Below are 21,697 nucleotides of genomic sequence, written 5' to 3'. Positions count from 1 at the left end.
ATTTATTCTTGCGAAGCAAAGCTGAATTTTCAGCAGCCATTACTCTGGTCTTCAGTACAGGTAAACCGATTTACTGAGTATTGATAAGGTGGGACTGCACTGGCTCATAACTTCCCAAGTAAAATAGTGCTGAATGTAGGGTGTTGATCCTCCATAATCCTCACCCATATGAAACAGAACAAGCAATATACGGCTTAGTTTGATTAAAATGCACAACAATCTCAGAACCCCTTCTGACAGCTGCACTTTATAAAGCACATCAGACACCCTTTCTAAAAACTTTAAGGGGCCCTTAAAACACCAAAGACTCTTATAATGTCTCCTAGATGGGAGAGGAGAACAGTCCATGGTTGGGGTGAGAGGTACCTTTGATCAACCTGGTCTCACAGAATTCCGTGTAATGACCGCAGACCCTTAACTCCGAATCTGTGGTGCATCACGGAATCGCCGAAAATTCCGTGATGGGTTCACAGAAGTGATACCAATGTAAGTCAGTGACAGGCATCAGCCGTGGTCCACGCACGGTTAACCGTATTCAAATATAACTGCATCGGAGTCACTCTTTTTACGTGGTCCAATCACGGATCCACTGGTTCAACACGTGCTGCCTCAATTGACGTCGTTTTCTAATTTGGAAACGTAAGCCTATCATGTTAAATATTCTGGGCTTTTTTAGACCTACTTCAAAAATACTACACGTGAAATATTTTTTCACCATGTCTGAAGCATTGTTCTGTAGTCGTTTGAGCGCTAGCTTCTTCTGATCGGCTCAAGTTCTGTGATGGTATCACTGAATGTGGTCACCAAAGTTTCACCCTCACTGGACATTATTTAGGCTATAGGCCAAAGTAGTTTGTTTGTTTTGACACTTGAAGTCTTAAAGACGGTGTCTGCGATGCAGTTAACCCGTCAACCTCTCATCTACCCCTGTTTTTATATAATTCAGTTTGTAGCCTTTTGCTTATTGTGCATTTCTGTGGTAGATACACAGACAACCTCGGGTCTCACGCAGTGGCTTGTAGCAACCCTAATGTTGTTTCATTTCAAATAATTTGGCCTACGCTTCATCTGTCATTCATCAATCGAAATTGATGGGCCTACACAACCAGGTCTCATCAATCTGCGTAGAAATAACACGAGTTTACGTGTAATGCATACGCCAAAGTCCAATTTTGCTTGCATATGACACGCCAATCCTTCCTATTATGTTCGGTGGAGAGCAGATGCATCCGAATACCACGCGACATCTTCAGCGGCAGTGACGTCACCAGCGAGGCTCAGTTTGCCCGGTTCACCTGATGCACGCACACCTTCAAACAGGTAAGTAAAGGCAACAATCTGTTTATGTTACGAGATCACGGGTTTAACAGTATTAGTTTAATTATTTCAGTGTTTCTGCATCACATTATAGATGAGGTAATGTGTTAAAATGGCAGCATATGCGTTCAAATGAATTGTGAGTGGAACAGTGGGCTGCTTAGTTAGCACAGCTGCTAGCCTGCCATTGACATTAGCCTAAGGCTAACTTCTACTGTATGTTGACCTGTTGCCGTCTGAAATAAATAAATAAAACAGTTTTTAATCATGTTGTGACATGGGTCTTCAGCTTTTAGACATGGCTGATGACAGCACAACAAATCAACCAACCCAGTATTGCGTGATAATTGTGATCATGTAAAAAGTCCATACATTTACCATATTTTTACCATAGTAACTGTTGCTCGACCATGTCATGTGTAGTCAATACATTTCATGATTTTATCTGTTACCACAGTAACCGTAGTTTTACTGTGGTATTTGTAGTTAAAGCACAATAACCACAACACCATGCTTTTACCACAGTAACTGTACTGTGTGCTATTTGTAAAGCATTAACCACAATGCTTGCCACGCCTTTAATATGTTTTTGTGAAGTAATTCAATATTTTTTTCTGTCTTGCAGTTACGCCAGATCACATACTCCAGCAGCTCTTTTAAGAAGCCCTCTCTCTCTCTCTCTCTCTCTCTCTCTCTCAGCTTTTCCGTTCCCATTTTTCCAAACTGTAATCCATAATTTATTTACACATATTTTGCTCTCTCTCTTTCTGTGGTTCAACATGGTATATTTTTCAATCTCAGAATCAAATTCTGACCAATTCTGACAGAAAGCTGCTGGAATTAACAGGGAACTTGAGCTCAAAGTTCACAATGCTGATCTTGAAAAAGATTTGATTTTGGCCATCTTGTGTGTTTACGGAGAAGACCAAAAGCTGCAAAGGCAAACACTTCCAATGGTACGCCTGTGTTGGTCTGAGAACCTTGACTAAACTGTCCCGCAGCTACATTTGCACAGATGTTTCTTAACTTTGCTCTCCAAAATGGTGCTACGCTGACACAGAGAGGAGAGGAATTGTTCAATAAATGTTATTTTATTGTCTTTGCGTACAAAAAGTATTCTCGTCGCGTCATAAAATTCAGATTGAACCACTGATGGCAGATGGACTATTTTGACAATGTTTTTTATTCTTTTCTGTGCCTTGACAGTGTAATTTACTTGACAGTCAATGGGACAGTCACAAGCCTCCCGGTTTTCATCCAAAATATCTTAGATTGTGTTTCCGAGGAAGAACAAAGCTTTTATGTGTATTGAACGACACAGGGGTAAGTGATTAACGACAAAATGTCCATTTTTGGGGTGGAGTATCCCTTTAATGAACAACGTGAGGGCTTTTATCAGAATGAGTGATTGGTCAACAGGTCAACAGGTCAATCTGTCTACATATTTGCATTTCATGTTATACAGTATATTAAAAGCCTTGCACAAGGGCAAAGTTGCAATCTAGTATTAAGGCTGAAAGTGTACACTGCTATTTTGAACCAATCATTTGAACATGAAAAAGGGTGATATATGCTTACCAGAGCTACAACATCTCGGATACATATGTAACACTCTTTCCCTGAAGGAGGGAATGGAGATGTTACATTAACATACTGACATATGGGGTCTCATTTGGGAGCCCCAATCACCTCTGAGTAGTATAAAAAAGAATGCTAGCTCTCCGCTGCGCATTGGGTGGTTCTTTATGTCCACGTCATGCATTAAAATCATTGAATGCACAGCTAGGCGTAGATTACATCAGTGACAACAGAATTGTTTTGTATTGTTATAACAGTTTGTTTGTTTGTTTTTGATAAATGTAACAAGACTGAAATATTTAGGCCTACATCGGAAAATAATATAATAATCATCATAAACTATACATATAGACTTTACAAAAAAGAAAAATATACAAATAATAAACTGCTTAGGTCAACTTCAAGCTGTTATGTTGGTCCATACAAAGTGGACTGGGACCAAATTGCTTTCACGAATCAAAAGGAAATCGAACCACAAATGGACCCACAAATGAGTACGGCTTTTGGGTCAGCTTGGTTTGCTCACATATGAGCTGAACCGCCCTGTGAGTGTTTAGAAGGCTCAAACGAACTAGATGTGAAAACACCCTCATATGGCGGCATGCATCCACTCATTCAAGTTTGCGTCAACATACATACTAACGTGGGATCTCTATGGAAAGTGGCACAACCACTGAACAAGTTCAACACGAGTTGGGGATACAGGTGTAGGCAAGCTCTCACATGCCAAGTAACAACTGGCATCCCAAGTCACAACCTATACAGTGCTTTGTGTGAGACAGATAGCCTTTCATACCGAAACCGAGATTGAAAGAACACTCACCAGGAGGGTCACTGCTGCTGTTCCTTTACCCTCAGTTTGTTGTTTTCATTTTTTTAACAACAACAAAAAAGAGTGATCATTTCATTTCTGATGGTGGTACAGCCATCTTCTGCTTGGAGACAGCCTTTACCTTCTGCTGACCTCCAAGGAAAACAAGATTTGGTTGGAGCTCCTAGCTCCATGTACAGTCCACAAAAGACCATAGGTTGTGTTTCCCAAAAGCATTGTTATCTATGGTCGTAAGTTCCATTGAACTCTATTGGTAATGATGGAAATTGTGACCATAGTTGCTTTTGGGAGATGCACCCCAGGGCATCTGTGTTGAGGCAAAATCGAGATGCGCCTCAGCATCAGCTAGTGATGTGCTGTTCGTGAACGAGATGGCTTTAAGAGCTGATTCTTTGTAATGAACGAGAAGAGTCAACTCCCGTCGGGGAGAGCCGAATCTTCAGCCTGAGCCTTCTATTTTAGCCCAATTTAGTAATTGTGAATAGTTTGTGTTTTGGAAAGTCATTTTTTATTCAGTGTTTTCATAAAAGCCTTCTTTCGTTTAAAAAAAAATGTGGCTAATCACATGGGAGGAGAAAGATTATGTGATTATGTGAAAGAAGGAAGAGGCCACATGCTCCATAGATAGTGAGTGTAGTGGTAAAGGGCAGGTACACAGAGAGACAGAGCGAGATGGGGGGGAGCTGGATTCAAATGCAAGCGCATTGGTTAAGGTAATGGAAGGAAAACACTGCATTGTTGCAACATCGGTCCCCTGAGAGAGAGAGTTTTCTCAAAAACAGGACAAATAATCACAGAGAGGAGAAATCGCATCAGCACATCCAAGCTGAGGCATCTGATATTTCTGAATGCCAACCTGCCCTAAAGACTAAAGTGTTTTATTGTTAAGACTTTTGCCTTTATTTATTTGATTTGTTTGCTGTGGTTCCGTGTTCAAATTAAAGTTTTATTAAATGTTAAATAATAGTAACTGTATTTTTTTGTAAGGAAAAAAAAAAGCATAAAATGAGGCTTTTAAGAAAAAACTGAATAAAAAATTGCTTACCAAAACTCAAACCATTCAAAATTGCTAAATTGGGCTAAAATAGAAGGCTCTGAGTGATACTAAATGAAGAGCCATTTGGGAGCCGTAAGAGCCGGCTCTTCTAAGGGAGCCGAGCCAAAAGAGCCAAATCATTGAAAAGAGCTGGACTTACCATCAAGCCTTAACATTTTGAACAGGAGTTTGTGCAAGATTCAAGACCTCGACTTCATCTCTGCTGGAGGGGCTGGCTCTAAAAAATCTTAAGTGACTCATTTACTTTCAGGTGAGTTTAATTTAATGGAAAAATTATGCACTGTAAAATATGTGATGTGACAATATTTGCTCTAACTCTTAAGAAATTATCAAGTTCCTATAATAGTAGGAAGTGTTTGCTCAACATCACATTTTTTAAACTGATGTCTTTACTTTCAAAATTAGTTTAAGAGAACGTTTGCAGGTTGATTCTTATCTGATTGAGTAATCAGAAAACAGACCGTATAAATATGGATCAGAGGCTGCATCTACGCCTTCGACTGTGACAGCAGAACCATGTTCTCTCTCAGTGTCCTCCTGCCTACCTGTAAGTTTCTTTTATCTGATTAAATTGCAAAATCAGATGCACAGTTGGTTAAATTTAGGGCTGAGAATAGTGTGAATGACTTTAAGATTAGCATTGCACAGGGATTTTAATCATTTATCTTCTGTTTTCTTACAGTGGTGCTTCTGAACTCCAGATTGCTGATATCTGCAGGTATTTCATTTGTCCATGAACCACATCAATAATCAGCAGTTAAGCAAAGATTATTGACTGAATTGTCCAGTTTTAAATTTAATAGTTGTTGTTTGTTTGGGTGGGTTGTGCTGTGAATATGTCACTACTGTATGTTTTTCTTATTCTTATTAACATTATTAGGTTAGTTCAGGTTATACTGTATATGTTGTGTTGCAACTCCCCCAAAACATAATATTTATGAATGAACATTTCTGGATATTTGTAATAAAACAAGTACTTTTCTAAGAACTTTGCATGTGTTTTGTGTGTGTTTGTGTGTGTGTGTGTGTGTGTATTGATTAACTTGCATCAAAATCTTGAATTTATTGTTTTTATCCTCATAGTTTGTCCATCACACCTTGTTACAAATGACAAATAATATCTTGAAGCTGCACTCTTTAATTTTTCAGAGACTGTACATGTGATGGCTTTGTCCAGCATCTCAGTTGTGGTAATGTTGTTGTGTCTAATAACTACAGTTATTTATTTATATATACTATTGTTATTGTTGTTAACAGTAATCCATTGTGAAATGATATTTTTCTTCTGTTCAGATACTGGTGTGATCAGTGTACAATCAGCAACATATGGCCAAGTTTGCAGCTTTGGACAACCACAAAGTCAAATATCTAATACTCACTCGGTGTTCAATAAATGTTCCTGTGATCTATAAACAGTAAGAGGAAATAGATAGAATTATGAGTATGTTGCTCACTCTGTTTATTTACTTATATAACATATGTCTTTATCTTTAAACAGTTGTAATGGACTGAGAGAGTGTGGGTTAAACACTCAAGGGCTCTCCACAGATCCATGTTTTGGCACCTACAAGTACTACACTACCAGGTGCCCTGATCTGTGGTGTGTATTCTGTTCTTAATAGATTGTTGCTTTATTTTTTAACATTTCAGTTAATGCATTACAGAGTTTGACAAAATCCCCAAAATTCTATTATATGATTACTTTTCTTTGCATCCCAGAGATTGTAAAATGCTGAATTGATGTTTTCAGATCATGAGACTGCCATACGCATTCACAGTGCTAACTACGGCCGAACTGACAGCAGCACGTGCTCTACTGGACGACCTCCTGCTACACCTTAAATTCACACACAGCAGTCGCTAGCAGGTTTACAATACATGCTCAATATACAAAATTTCACATGTAATTTAGTCTTTCCCTGTTGAAAAAACAACCCAAACCATGCTGGCTACCACTAGCTTAGGCTAGTCTAAGTATTTTCTCCCAGTAGACTTTAACTCTTTCCCCACCAAAGTTTTTTTTTAAAGTTGCCAGCCCCCTCCAGCATTTTTGATGATTTTCACAAAAAAATGAATTGCCCTCAGAATATTTTGTTGTATTATGTGCAAAGCACCAAAATAAAGAACAGATCTACTTTTAAACACACACACACACACACACACACACTTACACACACATCAGTTTTATTCTAGCTTCAAACATTCTTTTATTCATCAACACTTGAATGTAGGTAGGTTTCATAAAGCAACATTTTGAGTAATCACATTTTTAGCAAATACTGCATCTGGATCATATTCAGTACTATTATCAAAGCAAAGATGCAACAGATGGCTTTCATCAGCACCCCCAAAGCTTGCACAGTCCTTTGCCACTTCCTGGATCGACATTTCACTTGCTAACATTAGGCAGTTTTCATTTATATGCAGCTTAGTGTTGATGATCTCATTATTTTTCATATATGAGATAGCTTGGTTCTGCATCTCCCTCGTCTTGTGTTTTTGATCGGGAGATTCTGGACTTATTCAGATGCGTAATAGCACCCTGAGCATATTACAGTGAAAACACTGAAACTCAGAAAATCCTGTGTGTGCTGGGAAAGAGTTAATAATGGAATAATTTTTTAATTAATTTATATTTTTTTCATTAATTTATATTTTATTAATGTTTAGATGTGAATGAAAAAGCAGCTGCTCCATATTAGCCTCCAACAGTGTCTTCTCGGATCCATGTGTCGGCACATTCAAGTACCTGTACATCTCATACTCCTGCGTGTATAAGTGTTACTGTATTGAGAAATTATACTGCATAGTTTTCTAATGTGTTGATTAGTTTTGGTTTGGTTTTACTCATGAACTCACTCATCAGGCTAGACTGATAATAGCTTACTGTTAATGTTTTTTTTTCTTTTGCCAGCTGATCTTGTGGATTTGGCCTCTTCAATTCAATCAGCATCCCCTCCACTTTAAATGTGCTGAAGCTAAATCTATTTCTTCATTGTTAATGCATCTAATATTAAATGGTATTTTGGTAATGGTATAATACGAGTAAGCTGATCCGATTTCTTTTTTGTGCGAAGAAAGTGGCTTTGATTTAATACATTTTTCTATTGTCCTTGCTTGTACACTGTTGTGGGATTTTCCTTACAATAAACGCTTTTTGAAATAGAAATCAGGTGTGTGCCTATTGTATTTAAAGCATGTTGGTTGTAAACTCCTTAACATCATTTACCAAATTTTAGGATAAAGAATACATCAGGGTTCACATTGTTCATTTATTACCGACATTTGTTACATTATAAATCTCAATGTTGCTTTTGATCAATGAAATGCATCGTTTAATAAAAGTATTTATTTCCTAAAAATCAACCAAGCAATTAGTCAGTCTTACTCAGGGCTGTCCAAACACCTGCAGAGTTTAGCTCCAACCCTACTTAAACACACCTGAAGCAGGTAATTAAGCTCTTACAAGGCATAGACCTGGCCCTCTAGGACCGAGTTTGGACAGCCCTGATCTTACTGGATCCCAACCTTTTGAACTTTAGTATTCTGCTCACCTAGTGGCAAAATTATGGTACTTCTCAAACAAGCTGTTCTGACTTCATATGTTAAAAAAAAAATAATGTCATTTGATTTATATGTACTTCAATGTATTATTAACATAGTATGTCAAAGCAGAAAGAGAACATAAAAGCTAGCTTTACTCATTCAAGTTAATATCAGTAGTTCAAAACAGTCCTCTTAATGTTTAAGAATGTCACTACTTGTGTTTAAGAATATGACATTCATGAAAACACAGCTTAAGCAGCACAGAATTGAACACAAGAAAACAGAGATGTCAGACTTGCTCTGTATTTGGTGAAAATAAACTGCCAGTTTAATAACCATACAATAAAACCTGTAAATACCGATGAATTATACTAAAAAAAATATGATCGTAACAAAAACAAAAAGGGGATGAAAAATGCACAACCAGCTAAAGTGGAACAAAGGGAATTATCAGGAAGGACGATTAGAGTTCACAACCCCCGATCCCCAATACACTCACTCTCACTTTCAAACACATACACACACACACACGCGCACACGCACACACACACACACACACACACACAGTTACTCTCCATTAGCAGCACACACACTCTTACAGTCACTCAGACATGCATAAAGGACAGGGTTTGATAATCAGTACACGTTAAATTCACAAACAAAATGACTGGACCTGCTCTAATGTCAGCATGTCACCCTGTGAGCCATCCCCACCCCCTCCCAGCCACGGGGGCTTCGCTGAACGTCTTCCTGTGGGTGCTGATCATCATTTAGAAGGTATAGGGGAGCGGGGCCAGGAACTGGATGGAGAGGGGTGGGTGCTGTAGGGTGGAATGAGGTGGGAGGGTTGGTGGAAGCCATTTGTGTATTTAAGGTGGATGTGTCTGGGTGTTTGGAGATCAGTGCAGCTCCCCTAGTTCTCATTGTCGCCAGCTTCGTCGCCCTGGTTTTCTGACGTCCAAAGCTGCAGGTATGAAAATTAATATATTGTATGAGCCAATAAAGCACTGAAACAGAAATATATCTTGTGCAGAATGTATAATTGAGGACTTACAGTGAGGTTGTCCCTTAGAAGCTGCATGATCAAGGTGCTGTCTTTGTAGGAGTCCTCATTTAAAGTGTCAAGCTCAGCAATGGCTTCATCAAAAGCCTGTAAGAGAGGCTCTGGTTTCTCATTTGGGTTGAATGAGCATCAAATACACTGGTGCATATATTGTAAAACTGTTTACTGTAGTCAAGATTTGCTAAGAAATAAAATTCACATTTATATGAAGAAGTGTAAGAGGCTATCCACATAGGACACATTCTTGTTTTTTATGGTTTTATATGTACACGTGCTCTAGATGGGCATCTTTGGTGACTGTACCGTCTCTCAATACTTGGGAACTTAAAAACAGTTGAATTTCTATAAACAAGTCCAAGTCCAAATTTTGTTAAATGCAAGAACTCGTCCTGTGTGAATAGCCCCTTCAGCCCAAGTTATACTTCTGCGTCGGACCTACGCCGTATCCTTTGCAGTGTCCACGGGCATGCTGCTGGTGTAACCCGCAGTACCATGGCAAAAGCCGAAGAAGCAGCGTCTCGTCAGAGAAGCATTATAGCCGTGACAAATCAAATCATTATTTAAAACTAAAAAAGGGGACAACAACGGAACAGAAGATGGCATTCTTTCAATCTCCACAAGGACGTGTACCAAGGCAGATCAACATTGTTTGTCGCGGACAACTACTGATGCTATGTAGTATAATAAATAAGACACTTGTTCTTTGCTTTGTTTTATTTTAAATAAGGTGTAACATTACCTTATTACAGTGCTCATAAACGCACACAAAACTCAAGTACATACGGAGGGGAGGGTTTTAGTAGACCAATCACAGCGCTTGCGTTCCGCGTAGAATTGACGCGCTGTTAGATTTTTGGAGAGGTGCACGTCAGGTACGGCGTAGGTTCGACGCAGAGGTATAAATTGGGCTTTATGCTTCTAGTGTTTAAAGAGATACCAACCGTCTTAGCGAGGTGACAGGCATTCTCAGGAGAGTTGAGGATCTCGTAGTAAAAAACTGAAAAGTTGAGGGCAAGACCCAATCGTATAGGGTGCGTGGGCTGCATTTCCTTCTTACTTATCTCAAAAGCATCTTGGTAAGCCTTCTGAGAGTTCTCAACCGTGGCTGAAAGAACAAAAAAAAAGTTGATCGTGTGTTGATTACATTAAAAAAAATATACAATGATGTCAAAAATAGTCGACAGATAGACAGTAGTCACTGAAATGAACTTTTTTACTGAAATCAAAAGGAAAGTTATTTAAATCGAAAACCAAACCTGAAAATGACAATTCCAGAATTTTATTTGGGTAACTCATTATACTGTTCAGGGTGTAAAGTTCTTTGGCAACAGGCCACTTCTCAAGATTTCAGCTGAACAAATTTTACATACTGCTGCTCTAAAATCATTTTTGGTCACCCTAATGTGTATCCACACTGCTGACGTCTTTGCCTGTTGTAGCGTATCCATGCCATGTTCACAAAATAGTGCTAATTACACTTTCAATCTAAAAGTATTATGCCAGAATTTTCTCAGATGGAAATACAGATAGATAGTTAGATAAATGACAAACAAACAGATAGACAGATAGATAGAACAATAAATAGAACAATATGATAATAGCTGGAACAATATAGATTGACAGACACAATCAAATTTAAGGCTTTTAACCACCCTTACAAAATCCGCAAAATGAATACCGTAACATGACTGTATAAAGCATGATTTAGAGTTCAGATACAGGGTTTTATCAAATGTTCTTCACATTTTTATGTTTAATGCTTAAAAATATGGGTGGATTTTCACACTGGTCTTAAAAACAGTAGACAGGCTGATTGAAAATGCAAATTCATTCTCTGCCAGTAGGTGGCACTTTTTGAAACTGCAGAAATATAGCAGTTTTCCCCAGTAACGGCGAAGCAACTCTGCACCTGTAAATGCTACTTTAAGCAGGCATAAGAAAATCAATGTTGATATTGTGGCAAGCTGCTACAAATAAATAAATATATGGGAAACATTAAAACGATAGATAGAACAATAGAAAGATAGAAAGATAGATAGATAGACGCATATAATGCACTTACTGGTCTTGGATTCTCCAGATGCGACCTCAGATAAGTATCTATAGTAATCGCCTTTCATTTTCAGGTAAAACACCTTGCTTTCTGCCTGAGAAGCATTGGCAATGAGGAACTTCTCCAAAAGACCCTGTCAAGACAGGTTGGGATCATCAGGATGGCTCATATTTGTGGTCAAACATAGTGAAAAATGGAACAACATTTGAGTCTTACACTTTTAATATTGAAATTAAAGTGTTCTTTGTAAACTGAAAGCTAAATATTTTGTATTTAAGAAGGAACTTCATTTAATTCCATCATTATAAAATGTTCAGAAGATCAAGAGAAAGAAGGGCAGATACCAGCACATCATTGCAGATGTCCTGCAGTTCAGTCTCGATCTTTTCACGATACTCGCGTGCCATCTGTTGCTTCTTCTCGTTCCCCTCGGTCTTCTGCTCGATGCTGGAGATCACACGCCAGGAGGAGCGGCGGGCGCCCACCACGTTCTTGTACGCCACAGACAGCAGGTTGCGCTCTTCATTGGAAAGCTCCACGCCGCCCTCGGTAACAGCCTTCATAGCTGCTGCCATGTCATCATAGCGCTCGGCCTGTTCAGCGAGCTTGGCTTTCTGCACCAGGTCACTCTTGTCCATTTTTAGACTGAGAATCAGATACGAGTAGGTATGAGCACAATAATTCACAGAAAAACACTAAATGGGATTTTGAAAGTTTTCAAAAGTATTCATTGTATTAATGCTCAATAATTGATGAAGAGCAGAAGATTAACAATTTGAATTACTCTGTTTTTAATCAATCTTCATATTCATCAAATGATTTTGATTTTTAAATCCCAAATTTGATATTTTAGTTTATGTTGTTTTCAGCTGATGCACAACATTTCACTAACCAGTATTTGCAGCATGCCTCCCACCCAATAATTTTAATAAGCTTTGAGCTGTTACTTTTGATATAAACAATGGCTCCGCTTTCAAATTTTAATATTAAAATAATAAATGCAGTTGACACACTTTAACATGGCATGACAGATCAGTGTAGCCACAACAGGTAAAGTGAACTGATCATTTCTTCCTCTTGACTAGTAGTTAATAGCACAAAATACACTTTTATGAACAGAAGGTGAAAGAAACAGTACAACTTACTGTATCATGTCTCATATGTAATTCAATCGGTTTCAACCACAGATGTATGTCAATAAAACAACTTGTAGGCAATGTCACAAAGTTGCATTTACACCTCAGAAAAGCCAAAAGAAATTTATATGAAAATTTCCCGATGTGTAGCTTAAATCATTGTATAAAATTCAGTGCTGATTACTAGGTCTAAAAATAAACAGCAATTGAATTTAATAGTTTGCACTCTTTAACCTGTCAACCTAAAAGATTTTTTTAAAAGTCAGATTTCCATGGAAACACAATGTCCGATTTCAAAATGGTTTTCACAGGATAAATTAAGGTTTTAAGAAGGGATGCATTGATCTAATACTCAGTATCGGTATCAGCACCGATACTGGCATTTCTGCCAGATCGGGTATCGGTCAGATGAGACCGATCCAAATCCGATATTGTGAGTATACTATTGTGTTATTGTTGAGCCCCACAAAAGTCACAAAAACATTATAAAGCACCATAAAGTTTTCGTGCACTATATTTTAAGTGTTCTGAAGCTGTCCCATAGTTCAATGTGAGGTACAGATGAATATTTAAGTCATTAAATTCAAGTTCACATGAACTCTTCTCTCCGCTGCTGCTGTGTGTCATCCTCCAGCGTTCAAATTGCATGTTGCATTCGGTTACTACAGTCAAGACAATGAAACTCTCTTCAAGAGTACACAGTAACTGAGGTTTAAAACTGTTCAAAGAAAAGGCTCAATAAACTAACGCACAGATTTAATACACTATGCATCTATCTCTCTTTCCTTTGTACTTTGAACTTTTCTATGAGGACTCGGAGGGCTGCGCAGCTTGCTTCAAGCGCATCATTCTGCGCACGGGATGGAGCCTTTCATATTATAATACTTTTCTGCGCAATGAAAGATTATTAATAGTCTTTCTTGTTCTGTCCTAGCTATCATATGTTACTGCCTTCATTAATGTGCTATACATTTAAAAGAAATGTCTTAATTTTATAGTAGGCCTATATATTATATATAAATGTATTTACTCATTTAGTTTTTCATTAATGTATTTTACAACAATACAAAGAGCAATGTGTAACTTTTTACCAGATTTAGTCGTACACTTATTCACTTTTATTTGTAAATAAAAATGTTTCACTAGATTTTATCAAATTATTGTACGAGTATCTTTTGCTGCTGAATTCTCCACTAACCTAGTTTATAATAGTATTTTTGTCATAGATTATGATCATATATTTTTTCATTTGTTATTTTTCCATTAAAATTAAGTTGTCTATATGTAGTAGAGTGTGTTTAACACAAAAAATTGTGATGATCAGGTCAACACAGAGAAGTATAGAAATTCTACATTGATTTAATAAAAAACTGCGCTGGTATCGGCAAATATTTTCGGTATCTGATCGGAATTGAAAAAATGGTATCGTTGCATCCCTAGTTTTAAGCTTTCAAATGATATATAATTTATGATGATTACTAAAACATGTAATAGGGACAAAGGTTTGTGACAAAGGTCAACTCCTGTTATGATGTATATGTCTTGTGGTGCACTCTTGTCAAAAATTAATCTACTACTGTTCCTACATCATTTTTTAACAACAAACAGTGGTAAAAAAATCTATTGAGGAGTCCTAGTCCTTTCCAACGATGTATATAGATTGTCATGATTAGATTAGGATTTAATCGTGATATATTTAAGTAAATTTAGGTGTCCCGCTGGTGGGTTTTAATAGCAATGTAATAACTGACGGGGTTCCCTATACATTTTACAGCATTTCTTCAGAAATATTTTTTCCCTAAAAAAAGGCATGTACTGTACTTATATGTCCAAATGAATCAAAATCGGATCAAGCGCTTGTGAATCGGAATAGAATAAAATATCTTACAAAACACAGCTTTAATAGGTTTATGATCTCATTGAGAAGAAAATGAAGAGAAAGTGTCAAAAATGCAATGCGCTACCAACACAAAACATTATGGCACCATGTTTAACACTCGCTTGTCACATTTAACAAGGCCTGCTTGGAGGCAAAACAGCGTGAGAACAGCGACTAAACAGTAGATGAAAGCGTATTTTACAAAAACAAACTGAACATTCAGGCCGTTGCTAAAATCATTGAACTTTCATCATTTGTCCTTTACTCGGTCGATACGATTCAACTGAACTCGGTCAGGCTCTGCTCATATGAGCTAGCACGCTAACCACACATCCTTTCATTTAAATTCTCCGATAATATGTAATGATTCTCAGCCTTTTAAACAATACTGCTAACGTTATACTATTATCTAACACAAAATGCTGGCAGTGGGTTCGGATATTTCATTGTAAAGATTCAGCGCGTCTGAGAGACAGTGAGGCCTGAAGCGCTTAGCAACCTGCTAAATCCCTCGGCTAGCCGCAGGAACGGAACACAAGAGCAATCAAAGCATGTTATGTAAGACACGTGGACAGTGATTCAACGAATAACGGAAATACACTCACTTTGTGAACGGCGTTTACTCTGACTTTAATCGTTAAAAAGACACAAATTGGGACCCCGTCCTCCGCCTCGCTCTTCGGTTGTTCGTTCTGTGCAGTACCTCTTCCGCTTGCAGCGACACTTCCGCTTCCTGCAAACCGTTCCTACTGTCTGAAAGTTTTGTTTTGATTTTTATTATGTTACATACATTTAACATCATGAGTAACCCGTTTAGTTCGTGTGAAAATACCGGGATCGACGTGTACTGTTATAATGAACGACTCATTAAAGCAATAACAAGTTAAGCACAGAATTTAAGGAATTAAATTAAGAAGTAGTGCACAGAAAGCATTTATATTAATATTTGTGTTCTTAGTTCTGGGTTTTAAACTTCATAAGTCTTATATTTATTTGTAAATGCCACTGTCTGCAGGTATAAGTGACACATTTCCTACAAAAATACAGCATAGACCAAAAGTTTTCAGCTGTTGAGGTGGAGAGACCAGCTAAAATCAGTGAGCCACGTGTGTGTGAGTGAGGTGGCCAGGTGTGGCAGGTTCACTCACAGAAGTACTGCATCTTAATAATAATAAATAAAAAATCAATCAATAAAAGCAAACACAAGCAATGCTTGAAAAAGCTACATCAGCCAGACAAAGTGAAAGATGTTAACTACTTTACAGTTTAAAAGTTGTGGGTTGGTAAGATCTATCTAAAGAAATATTTTCACAATTTTAAATGGACTTTTCTCTATTTTAATGTCATTTATTCCTGTGATCAAAGCTGAATTTTTCAGCATTATTACTCCAGATTTCAGTCACATTATTCTTCAGAAATCATTCTAATATGCTGATTTGCTGCTCAAGAAACATTTCTTATTATCAATGTTGAAAACAGTTGAGCTGCTTAATATTTGTCATTTAAACTGTGATAATTGTTTTAGGATTCTTTGATGAATAAAAAGTTAAAAAGAACATTTATTTGAAATCTTTGTAACATTATAAGTGCCTTTACTGTCATTTTTGATCTATTTAATGTGTCCGTGCGGCTAATAAAAATCTTACGGTCCCAAACATTTGCATGCATCAATAAGCAAGAAACAAGAACACAAAACTGAAACCTTTAGTCATTTTTATTTAAAAAAACAAAAATCCAGTTTCAAATATGCCAACAAAAAAGCATTCATTTCCATCCAAGCACTGCAAACATGCCCAAACATCTGCTGCCCAATGTTCTACTGAAGAAATCAGTGCAATATGTAATCATCTGTGTAATTACATAAGAACAGTTTTCTCATTTTCTAGAGATCAGAGGAGATTCAAAGTCACACTTTTGCTGGATGTCTGGATCACGAAACGCTCGTTGGATCCAATCTGAACAATCTTGCATTCTTGTGCATTGACTGTCAATGACTAAGCGTTGGAGATTCAGTTTTCCTTTGATAAAACAAAATCCGATATAAAAAGCTGTATTTTGCAAAATTCATTTTTGTTTTCCATCCAATAATATCCCTGCATTTTCTCTGAAAAACAAATACTGCTCAGAAAGTAAAAATTGACCACACAGACAGAAATATGATCAGATATGCTAAATGCAGAAAAAATAATAATTATATTTCTGGAGGAAGGAGGTAAAGTAAGACAAGCAAATCAGAGGGAGCCTGTTCACAAGCCTTCTAGCTTCAGAGTTGGATTTATTAATAGAGATTACACTCAAAAACCTCCACCGTTCACTCCAATCCTTGGGTCACTGCACTTCAGAGGAGAGCAGCGAGGACAGTCGTCAACCAGAGGGGCAGAGCATCAGTCTGGGGAAGAGGCCAAAACAGGGAGCTTGTATTAGTTGGCTTTGGCTCGAAGCTGGGCTCTTTTGCCGGTGACAGCCTGGAAGCCGGTCTTGATGCTGGCTACAGAGCAGCGTGAGTGACAGGTTTCACATTGCAGGAAGTAGAGGCGCGTGTCCTTCTGCAGAATTGTATCCGGTGAGCGGCAGGTGTGACAAGTCACATATTCCTCTGTGAAACAAAGAGAAAATTGGTTGTCAAAAATTAGTAACTTAAACTGTGTTTTCACCTTGTTTTCTGTAAACCAAAGGAGTGGACTGAACTAAACACTGTCATACTACATGAACTGAATTTGAAAGAAGGTCACTATATTTACATGAATCTAAGGCTGCACAATTATTACAAGAATAATCAAGATTTCGAAAGCACAAATCACATGGGAAGACGTGTTGTGACAATGAAATGAATTGAAGGCAAGATGCATCACCGATTGTTACACGACGATCAAGTGCTCATGGCTAATGCATTAACTGCTTTTAAAGTGTTTGAAGATTTCATTTATTTGTACATGGTAAAATTAAATGATGCTAAGTTACAGCAAGTATGTCGGGGCATTTGATGGGGGGGGGGGTGCACATATCAGCAAAAAGTATTGGTACACCAACAAAATGTTTGACTTACTTATATATCTTCTCAAGACATTTTCTATTTGTTTCTGTTGAAAGCGTCCTTTAATTACAAGCTGGTTATTTCCATCTATGGATCCACTAGAAGCAAGAAGACATTGCTTGCATTACAGGAGAAATCACCATTTGACGGAAATCTGGAAGTGCAATTAAAAGCTCACCTGGTTCCTAACTCAGCTAACAGGAACGCCAAAAGATGTTTGGGCTGTCGATGCAACCTGAAGATGAAAATGCAATGAAAATTTGTTTTGTTTAGTGATAGTTGTTCATGAGTCCCTTGTTTGTACAATAAAACTGCCTGCTGTTCTTCAGAAAAATCCTTCAGTTCCCACAAATTCTTTGGTTTTCAAGCATTTTTGGGTATTTGAACCCTTTCCAACAATGACTGTATGATTTTGAGATCCATCTTTTCACACTGAGGACAACTGAGGGACTCATATGCAACTATTACAGCAAGTTAAAACACTCACAAATACTCCAGAAGGAAAAACCAAGCATTAACAGAATTTTTCTTATTTTGCCTAAGTATCATATTTTTTCTTCATTTAGTACTGCCCTTCAGAAGCTACAGAAGACATTTAAATGTTTCCCAGAAGACAAAAGTTCAATTTTCCCTGATCTTCAAATTCAAAACATTTTCACCCCCTGGCTCTTAAAGCATGTTTTTCCTTCTGGAGCATTTGTGAGTGTTTTAACTTGCTGTAATAGTTGCATTTGAGTCCCTCAGTCATCCTCAGCGTGAAAAGATGGATCTCAAAATCATACAGTCATTGTTGGAAAGGGCTCAAATACCCAAAAATGCTTGAAAACCAAAGAATTTGTGGGACCTGAAGGATTTTTCTGAAGAACAGCAGGCAGTTTAACTGTTCAGGACAAACAAGGGACTCATGAACAGCTATCACTAAACAAAAAAACACAGCTGTGGATCGTTCAGGTAACACAGTATTAAGAATCAAGTGTATGTAAACTTTTGAACAGGGTCATTTTTATCAATTCAACTATTATTTTCTCTTGTGGAAGATATGTAAACATCTTTTATGTGAAATATCTTATTCAGGTCAGTACTAAATAAACAGTAGCATGCATTTTGTATGATCCCTCTTATTTTGGTAAAATAATCAACATTTTGCAGATTCTGCAAGGTGTATGTAAACTTTTGACTTCAACTGTACATACAGTGCCCTCCATAAGTATTGGATCAGTAAAGACAAAATTGCTGTTGGCTGTGGAGTCAAGACATTTGCAAATATGATTAAAAGATGAATATGAGACAAAACTACAGAATGTCACATTTTATTATAGCCGTTTATTTTTTTATTGTTTTAGTTCAAAAGACACCTGCATTTTATTGCACTTGATTCTGATTTGGCAGATATGTTAGTCAAATGTTAATTTTATCCTTTTAATAAGGATTTACTTTGTGATATTAGGTCAGTATTATCATTGTATGGATGGATTTTTAGTGGAGTTTTTTTTAGCATTTCAATGTTTTGATGTATTTCTGAATAAACTGGTAGGACCGACAACGAAAGCCTTGTAATTGACCCATGTATCATCTGTTGTATTATTATTTTTTTTAAAATACAGCAGATATGGATACTAAAAGTTTATACTCACAGTTTACAGATGTCAGTGAAGTTGACAAAAGAGGTTTTCTTAGTCCCAACTCGGACCACCTGAGGCGGCTTCATCACAAACTTCCTCTTCTCCCCTGCCACCATATCAGGGTTCTTCTCCCTCATGATGTTAAAAACCCTGCTCAACAACTGTAAAGATGCAGATATGGAAATGATAACACTCCAAATCAAAGGAAAACTATGCCTTTAGTATGGGGTAGAAGTATTTCAGATGTGTGAGGAATAAGAAGGATTGCTCATTATATGAATAATCATCATACCTCCTCGTAGGTGTAATCTCTCTCTGAACCGGCCCATGCTGGGCCCGACTGGGAACTGAATGTGATGCCATCTGTGCCTTTATCATCCTCGACAACTGCAGAAAAATATATGTGAAGAATTCACACAATCTAATATTTAATCATCGCCGATAAAATCTTTTTCATATAGTATCTGGTATTAGAGTAGCTGTTTCTTGAAAAAACATAAGATATAACTGAGCTGCATAATGAGAAAAAAATCTTGTCAAAGCCAACTCCTTTTATTAAAAAAAAAAAAATCCATCAATCAATAAATAACATTATGCAGCACCATCTACGTACCATCATCCTTTTCCACAGTATCACTTTCCTCAACAAATTCCACTTTTTTTGGCTTCTTTTTTTTAGTTGGAAGCATCAGATCAAATTCTTCGTCCTCCATCATTTCCTGCTGGTCTCCCTCAATTTTCAGCTCCTGGTCACCAATAAAATGAAAAGAGCCAACAGCCTTTAGAAGAACTATCTAATATAAGAAAATAAGCTCAATGGACGTCACATTAGGAATCATTATAACAATCAGCTAAAAAAAAACAAATGTAATGGACCCACTTTATATTAGGTGTCTAACTATGTACTTATGTCAAAAAAAAGAAAGATAATCATCAGGTACAATGTACTTAATGTTGCATTGCAAAACACTTCGGATGTGGATTAAAGTTAGAAACAGGTTTGGCGGTATGGTTAGGTTTACGTGTGGGGCAACTACAGAAATTACATAGTAGTTAATGTTATTAGTAGATAAACTATATAAAGTGGGTCCAATTTCTTTAAATAATAATATTAATAATGATTGATAATGAAACACACTAAATTAAAGCTGGTATGAAACGGAAGTTGTGATCATCCTTTTGTTGTGACGTGTAAGAAAACAAGAAAATATGTTTTTGAAGATTACAGGGCGCAATAATAATAATAAAAAAATACTGATGTGCAATGGATAAATCATTCAAATGTTAGCACAGTAGTTAAAGATGAAGTGGGCCCAATGTTATCGCACGGATATGGTCACAGGAATTTCCGATGAGTGGTGAAAAACATTTCATGTGCATTGCAGGGCCTCCACATAAACAATTACCTTCATGCCCTCCTCAACATCATTTTCAAACACCTTCTTCGGTTTCTTTTTCTTCTTTTTCTGGTTAAAGAAGTTCAGATCATCTAAATCATCCGAAGGCTCTGTGAAGATCAAACAGCGTCATAAACGGCCAAAAGTACAATCCTAAAACTGCACATTATACACAAAAATGCAATAAAATTTTGAAGGTCGTGATTTAAAAACGTGTTAGGAAACATTTGACTAAATCCAAGGCCCAGAGATTAAAGACAAGAGCGAAACGCTTGACTGATGATCATACTTGCATCCTCTCACCCTTTCTCTTGACTTCATCATCTTCAGGGTCCAGTTCTGCCTCCTCTGCTGCTTCAGGCTCAGCCTCTTTCTGTTCAGTCTGTTGAGCCTCCTCTCCTTCTCCATCCTCGTCGAGCATAAAGGGCTTCTTCTTCTTCTTTTTCTTCTTTGTTGTGGAGGGGTCGAATAAAATCTGAGGACACATAACGCACCAGGCTCATTTACTCAAACATGCAATCCTGAGCTTAACTCTTTCTACTGCTCAAGCAATGTTGAGTATTATTTACTTTAGTTTTTGTATTTTATACAATTACAAATAATACGTAATGACGTCAAAACGTGCAACTATACAGCACGTTAACTGCTCCCATAATCTCTGCCAGAAGTCACAACATAACTGAATATTTCCACTCAACTATAAATAATAAGAAAAAGCACGCATAGACCACCACGATACCTCGTCTTCTGACATGATGACTGAATCAGATATCGCTGTTTCTCGTCCTGTTAACACTACTGTTCTCATCCACTGTCTTGCATCAGCACAGAGGCGCGAGCTCTCAGAGCGCAGGCGCACTTCCGGTGACAAGTGATTACATCATTACGACGACAACATTACGCGACTTTCCATGATACTGCTACTGATGCGTTTCAGTCGATGTTCAGATTTACATTTATAGTAATAATTGTTGTTTGTTTTGGAGCTTCTTCTATACATATATGTAGAATTGTTTATCAAATAAGCAAGTTTTTTTTTTTCAGAAGCAAACAGCCATGTGCTTTTTTGAAAATCGGAATCCGCCCAAACCCCTTACCAACATGAATATAAAATAAAGAACAACAAAAGGAAATTAGGCTAAAGCAACGAATTCACAGGCAAGAAGGAAAGAGTAAAAATGAG

At 37.3% G+C, this 21,697-nt stretch overlaps 2 protein-coding genes across 2 annotated transcripts; both read right to left on the bottom strand.

Moving 5' to 3' along the window:
• Positions 1–8,635: 8,635 nt before the first annotated feature.
• On the bottom strand, positions 8,636–15,352 carry LOC306848309 (14-3-3 protein beta/alpha-B). Its single transcript, XM_079382775.1, has 6 exons — positions 15,067–15,352; positions 11,791–12,091; positions 11,456–11,579; positions 10,335–10,498; positions 9,385–9,480; positions 8,636–9,294 (listed from the first exon to the last, which is right to left on the bottom strand). Exons 2-6 carry the CDS (start codon positions 12,082–12,084, stop codon positions 9,244–9,246), a joined length of 729 nt encoding a protein of 242 aa, XP_079238901.1. The 5' UTR covers positions 12,085–12,091; positions 15,067–15,352; the 3' UTR covers positions 8,636–9,243.
• An 806-nt stretch (positions 15,353–16,158) lies between these two features.
• LOC306847901 (eukaryotic translation initiation factor 2 subunit 2-like) lies at positions 16,159–21,407 on the bottom strand. The gene is made up of 9 exons (XM_079382133.1): positions 21,254–21,407; positions 20,818–20,989; positions 20,524–20,624; positions 19,731–19,863; positions 19,410–19,504; positions 19,130–19,278; positions 17,674–17,730; positions 17,508–17,593; positions 16,159–17,057 (listed from the first exon to the last, which is right to left on the bottom strand). Exons 1-9 carry the CDS (start codon positions 21,320–21,322, stop codon positions 16,882–16,884), a joined length of 1,038 nt encoding a protein of 345 aa, XP_079238259.1. The 5' UTR covers positions 21,323–21,407; the 3' UTR covers positions 16,159–16,881.
• Between the last annotated feature and the right edge of the window lie 290 nt (positions 21,408–21,697).

The sequence above is a fragment of the Barbus barbus genome, assembly GCF_936440315.1.
Source record: "Barbus barbus genome assembly, chromosome: 28".
Classification (NCBI taxonomy): domain Eukaryota; kingdom Metazoa; phylum Chordata; class Actinopteri; order Cypriniformes; family Cyprinidae; genus Barbus; species Barbus barbus.
This window is presented reverse-complemented; position numbering and strand designations above follow the sequence as displayed.

What these genes read in the sequence shown, in the direction of transcription:
- LOC306847901 (XM_079382133.1), bottom strand. Translation starts at nt 21,322, where the DNA reads ATGAGAACAGTAGTGTTAACAGGACGAGAAACAGCGATATCTGATTCA. An exon ending in TCATCATGTCAGAAGACGAG is followed by an intron (nt 20,990 to 21,253) that starts GTATCGTGGTGG and finishes ATGTGTCCTCAG; the next exon opens with ATTTTATTCGACCCCTCCAC. An exon ending in TGTCTTGAGAAGATATATAA is followed by an intron (nt 17,058 to 17,507) that starts GTAAGTCAAACA and finishes TTTGTTTCACAG; the next exon opens with AGGAATATGTGACTTGTCAC.
- LOC306848309 (XM_079382775.1), bottom strand. Translation starts at nt 12,084, where the DNA reads ATGGACAAGAGTGACCTGGTGCAGAAAGCCAAGCTCGCTGAACAGGCC. An exon ending in CCTGTCACCTCGCTAAGACG is followed by an intron (nt 9,481 to 10,334) that starts GTTGGTATCTCT and finishes CCTCTCTTACAG; the next exon opens with GCTTTTGATGAAGCCATTGC. An exon ending in TTCTAAGGGACAACCTCACT is followed by an intron (nt 9,295 to 9,384) that starts GTAAGTCCTCAA and finishes TCATACCTGCAG; the next exon opens with CTTTGGACGTCAGAAAACCA.